Source organism: Acanthisitta chloris, unplaced genomic scaffold (assembly GCF_000695815.1).
Source record: "Acanthisitta chloris isolate BGI_N310 unplaced genomic scaffold, ASM69581v1 scaffold43853, whole genome shotgun sequence".
In the NCBI taxonomy this organism is placed as follows: Eukaryota; Metazoa; Chordata; class Aves; order Passeriformes; family Acanthisittidae; genus Acanthisitta; species Acanthisitta chloris.
Window position 1 is genome coordinate 5117 of NW_008667342.1, and position 6663 is coordinate 11779.

A 6663-nucleotide genomic window follows, 5' to 3' on the forward strand; every position below is an offset into this window, starting at 1 on the left:
ATCTCCACTGGGATGCCTGGAGAAGCTGACTCCACAGCTTTGCCGTTCTCATCAAACATGAAACGCACTTTTGCCCAGGTCTTGCCTGCAACCAGAACACAGCCTTTCCTCAGAGTTCCTCTTTGCACGATGGCTGTGGTAACTGGACTAGTGAAGAGCAGAGGAGACAAATAAAAGAAATTCAAGTGACACTTCTCCCTGTCTTCATGATTAGAGTAAGTAAGCAAACACAAACCAGAGTGGACTTGTGATGCACCACAGGCAGAATATTCCTGTGATGATTTACTAGGGCACTAATACAATTTTCAAGTGACTTCCTTACCCCAAAACCTGCACTGTACTCTTCGTTTCTGCAGATCAATGCAAAATTTGGCATTTGTGAACTCGGCAGCAGACTGATTCTACACTTTCAGTGAACCCCCACCAAAAGACCCCCCCCAAAACAGCAAATCCCAACAACTTTCTGGAATTCAGTTCATTTTTACAGAGGGCACAACACACCTTGATTACACAGAACCTGCAAAAGGACTAAGACATTTAAAAAAGAAATGTCATGTGTATTATGACTGTTAACTTCATCATTCCTACTCTTTTAATGACATTTAAAAAATACATCTGTTGTAGCATTTTAAACTACTTCCTGTGCTTACATGATTTCATTTCAGTGACATGATGAATTTTGCCCCATCTATAACTTCTTTTTCTGGCTGTCATGCTGCAGAGTAATATTTCAAAGTTTCACTTAGAAACACTGCAAAGTAACTGTTACAGCTTTATTTAATGAGGTACAAACCACCTGAAGAGGATCTCTGTGCTGCTACAAATTGCCTCCCTGAAGCTGTAGAGGTGGCAGATTACTTACCCTTTCCCTTTGTCTTTGCGAGACTCGATTACAGTCGCCTCTACCAGGCCTGTGGCATCTGCTTTGAGTTCCAACATTTCTGCTAGAGCAACAGTTGCTTCTGCTAAAACCATCAGGTTTTCACCCTGCATAAAGCCACACACACATAAACATACAGAATAAAATGTTCAATTTAAGTGAGATCAGAAGTTGAAATCTTAGTGCCAAATTCCCCCATTGAAACATGATGACATTTACAACCCACTCAGGACTTCAGGACATCAAAGAGTAAATTGGGCTGGGCTTTATTCACCTTTTTGTTCTAATTACACCTTGTAAGACCATGCAACTATGTTCCTGAGATTAGACCTGTATTAGGAAAATATTTATTTACACTTGTTTGATTTTTTTTTTCTCTTCATGCACAGCATTATTACCCACCTTCATTTTGCACTGATTTCATACGATCAGCAAATACATGAGGAAACAGCAATTAGGATTAAACTGAAAACTACCCACTGAATTTCCAGAAGAAACATGAGTTATTATTGCTCACTGAAAAGTCTGAGCCTCAAAATATGGCCAGAGTGTGTTCCAAATCATTCTGGTGAGGGCCAGCAGCACTGACCTCATGGCAAGGTGTCAAACACCAGGAAGATGAGCATTTTATTTTCCAGCTGCCAAACAAAAATGCAGCTGTATACACATATTAGACACCACCATGTTTTCCACCACAACTTTACCTTGAGTGCAGAAATATTCACAGCTTGAACATCACCCCCAAGCTCTTCACAGACCACATCGTGAGCCAGCAATTCCTTCTTTACTCTTTCAGGATCAGCCTCAGGTTTGTCACATTTGTTAATGGCAAGAATAAGAGGAACTGAAAGAAGAGCAAAGAAACTCAGCACCAACCTAACCAAAACTTGATGCTAGAAAAGATTAGAGCAGGTTATGACCACTTAGAACAAATCATCTCCCTAGGTGTGTATTCCCTGAGCAGTCATTCAGATCTGAGCTACCATGACAAGTTGGAAGAGTTATACTAGTATAGAAGGAGAAAAAAACCAACAATGAATCCCTGTCCTGCCAAAATCTTAGCGTTGTACCAACTTTATGTATCACTGCAATATTCAGTACATTTTCAAACATCTTCTCAGGGCACAAGGAATAGGACTATGACAGTTACTTCCCAAATTCTGTAGATGCCAGTCCAAGGAGTTTCTTTTGAGATGTAAACAAACGTTTTTCAAAGTGCTGATTATTTGAGCTGCATAGTGGCACACACCTTGTGTGTTAACTTTGTGTGCTGGCTTTGCCACTCACATTTGAGATGGAGTATTAACAAGTGTAGCACAGTACCTCCTGCATTTTTAGCATGCTGAATGGATTCTACAGTTTGCTGCATCACTCCATCTTCTGCTGCAACCACCAGTATGACGATGTCGGTGACGTGGGTACCTCTGGCTCGCATGGCTGAAAAAGCTGCATGTCCCGGAGTGTCAAGGAAAGTTATCTTTTCCCCAGAAGGCATATGCACTGTGAACAAATGGGCAGGGCACAGCTTAAAATCAGCATTTCACCCAGCTTTATTTGACCTAGTGGAAACCAAGCATCACCTCTTTGAGAGCTTTCTAAATAATGACAGATTTTAGGCAGACAGGTGACTGCTGGCATGGAGGTGCTTTTAAATCCCCAGGAATGGAAAGTGTCCTAGGATCTTCCACAACCCAAAATAGCCTAATTTCAACTCTGCGGACGATACAATTCCAAGTTCCATCTAGATAGTTATGACAGTTACCAGCAATAGACATATTATGTTATGGTTTCCTTTTTCACTGTTTACAAATAAACTGTTCATGAATGGTTTATATTACAAATATAACATTAATAACTAACTAACAAATAAATACCCTTTTCCCCCAGTGAACTGGCAGCAAGTCATCCTGTTGTGTGAGCTGGAGCATGAACTGTGTTCTGCAGAAGCACACACACTTGGGTCATACCAAGGAAAGCACCGATGTGTTGGGTGATGCCTCCTGCTTCCGTTGAGGCCACCTGAGTTTTCCGCAGGCTGTCGAGTAAGGTTGTTTTTCCATGATCAACATGTCCCAGGATAGTGACAACTGGGGGCCGTGGGGTTAGTAGTGCTGGGTCTGCAGGAGGCCTACAATATTCAATTCAATATGATCAGATTGTGACTCTATCAGGTATTATCAACATACCATCAGAACAAAAATACTACAAGTCATGAAAACCACCTGCAGAAACAAATATTAGGAGAGTAAAGAGAACAGTTCCCAACTTGCCTTTTCACAGCATCTGTGTTTTTTCTTTCTTTTTCCTCTTTCAGTTTGGCAGATTTATACTTCATTCCCGATTTTTTCACAATCAACTTGATATGGTCTTCATATAGGATGGAATCTGGTTCTAGTGAATCAAGGTCAACATCTGTGTACAGCAGTGCTTCAAAAATATGGTCTGTAATAAAAATAGAAGACATTTAACAATTAACATCCACAAAAACGCGGGGAAAAACAAACCCGCTTCATACAGCGTAAGACTTTCTCATTAGTGGTTTATATTGTGTTAGTAAGTTCATTCACAAAGCATTTTCCTTTAGGTTTATCTAAAAGTCCTTGTTACCCCTACACACTTGCAGGGAACTCGATGCAGAAAGATTTACTGAAACTGAGTGCCTTATTAAATGCTGTCAGCTTATTTTTCACTCAGACTCTGATAGCTTGCTTTTTCATTAACACCCTCCCTGCCCCCAGCAAAAAAATAACTGAAACCCATCTAAACCAAATAGCAGAGGAGCGATTCAAGGATGAAGGAAATTTGATACATCTAATCATATGCCCCTGCCGTTCGTACCAGAAACACAGAACACGTTGCAGTAGTCAAAAATTGTTACATGCTGATCTAAGGACCATTACAAATCTACCTCAGAAATGTACACCAAGATCTGACAGGCTTTTCTGCTTCTCTCCTCATTGCTGAGAGAGAAGTTTGCCAAGACAAAGTCCCCAGGTGGATAAAAAGAGATGTGAGATTGATATTATACTGGTATGGAATTACTTCAAATGTCCATGGTCAAAACACGTCAATAACCTCCCTAAAATATCACTCAGAAGAGGTCAAGCAGAGGCACTCCACAGCCAGGAATGGTTCACGATTACCAGAACAAATCTGCTTCTGTGACCAAGTTGTGCTGGCAGTCACACAGAGAGGAGCTGTTGCAGCCAAGTCTTGCCTGCTCCCAGTTAATCAAATGACTGTTTTAATAAAATCCAAACTGCTCCTGAATCCCAGATTTCTACTCCCAGGATTGGATTCTGGGCTGAAGCTCTTTAGCCATGAGCTCTTAACTCAGAGGGGCCCAGCTCTGACAAACTCAGTGCAATGTTTTCCTTCCAGAATAATTTAGCACCTAGGCACCATAGCCATAAGGAACAGTCTACATGGATCTGAAGCCTTTCTACTGGAGACAGAAAACAGTCCTTGCTTCTTCACGTTCAAATCATAGAATCGTTTCAGCTGGTAAAAATCTCCAAGACCATCGACTCCAACCTGGGACCCACCACCACTTTGTCAACTAGACCAGAGCACTGAGTGCCACACCCTGTCATTTCCTGAACACCTCCAGGGATGGTGACTCCACCACCTCCCTGGGCAGCCCCTTCCAATGCCTGACAACCCTTCCCATGAAGAAATTCCTCCTGATGTCCAACCTAACCCCCCCCTGGTTCACCTGGTAATTTTGATGGCCCAACTTCTTTTCTCTTTAGCCTGCAACTGTCTATCAGCATTTCCTTTGGGATGGTACAACCTTCCTTGCTAGGGGAGGGATTACCAACCACTAACCAGTGCCACCACAGACATTTTTGCCTTTCCCCCTTGTGAAAGTAGTGTGACAGATGTCCAAAGCACAGAGCAGGCTCTCACCTATGTCTTTGCCCATAGCTCGTGCCAGCTCCTCAATAGTCATCTTCTGCTTTATCTCCACTTCACCTCTCCTCACTGGTTCCTTCTTTCTCTTCTTTTTTGTCTCCTACATGGAATTAGACACGTATATAGGAACACATAGCTGGCATAAACTAAGAAATAACAAAAATAATATTAAAAAGACAATGGTCTCAAGCCATGTGAGATAAACAAATACTAACTACGATACCTTTTACTATAATACTAACAAATTACAATAAATGAATGACTTAACACATCATAATGAGTGTTTAAAATCTATAGCACACCAGACAATCTTTTTACATTTTCAGGTTTACAAAACAAGGAGAAAAAAACCAAAATAATTTTCATTTTTGTTTGCAGTTATTTCCTCCTGCTTCCGCAAAAATTCACGATGCTGTTGGTCTGAGTCAATATATGAGAGGGAATCACAACAAAGTCACACATTAAGTATATTTAGTCTTGAAAATTTATAACAACTTCTCAATGTTCACGAATAAAGCACATTTTTTTAAAAAATCAAAATGCTCAAATTGAGCTGTTGCACTTTTCAAACAAACCCAGGGATCACTGGATTTTGTTAATTACCTCCTTTGTGGCTAGATATCTGCACTGTGACAAGGCAGCACTGATTGATGTGTCTTTTTGCCAGAGCTGTGGATGCAGAACAGACCACAGGGGATGTGCAGATGCCTGCACAGGCCTCCATTGTGCCCCATAAACGTTTCTGCAGGACAGAGCACGCAGCTGCCTGCAGGCGCCACGGAGCTGCACCAGATTTTCAAACCTTAGTATCAACCCTCGATTCATTTCCTCCCTGAAAACACAAAGGACACATTGAGCTCAGCCTCCAAGCTGAAAGACACCCTTTCTCATGAAAAAATGAGCAGGAACACAAAACACAAATGTTTTGTTTTCAAACAGGCTTTTTAACACTGAAAAAAATGAACTATTTAGCAACTGTTCCAGTTTCTCAATTTCCCTCAGCACTTCACCTTTCTCCACTACCTCATTGCAGACAGACCACTAATACCACCACAGCTTACTGATCTTTCACCTTTCTACACTGATGTTTGACAGCCATTTCAGGTTCTTGGACACTGCCTGAAAAACTAAAAGGGACATTTGCCCTCCTGGGGCTATACTGACAGAATTATCCAGGTGCAACCTACCTCTCTAAGCCAGTAAAATACACCAGCAAAACCTCTTACCTGAGCATACACCACTAAAGGACCACAGCCCGGCAGTGACACCACTGCTGTCGTGTGGACAGAGATGTCCTTTGGGGCTAAGCTCTGGCTCAGCAATTAAGCCTCCCAAGATGCTGCTGTCAGATCATCCCACATCTTGTTTTAACCATCTTAGTGTTGGTTTGAGTAATTTTGCTAATTATCCGGTACAACAGTCTTCTCTTTCAACTCCTTCTGTTGCTTAGAGCTGCCTTCTCTGCACTGGCACAGGCTGCCCCATCCCTGAAAGTGTTCAAGGCCAGGCTGGATAGGACTTGGAGCAATCTGGGCTGCTGGAAGATGCCCTTGCTCGTAGCAGCGAGTGGGACTGATCATCTTTAAGGTCCTCCCAACACAAGCCGTTCCATGATTCTCTGATCCTGTCCTCCTGCTTGGGATGCCTCTCTGTCCCTCCCACATCCCCTTTCGCAGGTGCTTCTGTACCACCTTCCCCGCAGCTCCAAAGGAAGGGAATGCTCTGCGTTCCTCTGGGGATGGCTGCAGGCCTTTCAAACCTCCCTTGCACCCGGATACCGGCGTGGAGGGCCCAGATGACAAACCACCAACTCAAACCTACCCCTCTGGAGATTTTTTTTCCCCCTAAAGAAAACCTTAGAGGGGCCG

The 6663-nt window shown here is 42.5% G+C and overlaps 1 protein-coding gene across 1 annotated transcript in view; it reads right to left on the reverse strand.

Moving 5' to 3' along the window:
* Nucleotides 1-5620, reverse strand: part of MTIF2 (mitochondrial translational initiation factor 2) — an 8818-nt gene extending 3198 nt beyond the window's left edge. Inside the window, 9 exon segments of the mRNA XM_009072446.1 lie at nucleotides 1-2; nucleotides 5-147; nucleotides 863-987; nucleotides 1585-1724; nucleotides 2204-2380; nucleotides 2848-3008; nucleotides 3151-3322; nucleotides 4790-4895; nucleotides 5399-5620. The exon segment at nucleotides 1-2 is cut by the window's left edge and continues 45 nt beyond it. Coding sequence (XP_009070694.1) covers nucleotides 1-2; nucleotides 5-147; nucleotides 863-987; nucleotides 1585-1724; nucleotides 2204-2380; nucleotides 2848-3008; nucleotides 3151-3322; nucleotides 4790-4895; nucleotides 5399-5620 — 1248 coding nt within the window.
* Between the last annotated feature and the right edge of the window lie 1043 nt (nucleotides 5621-6663).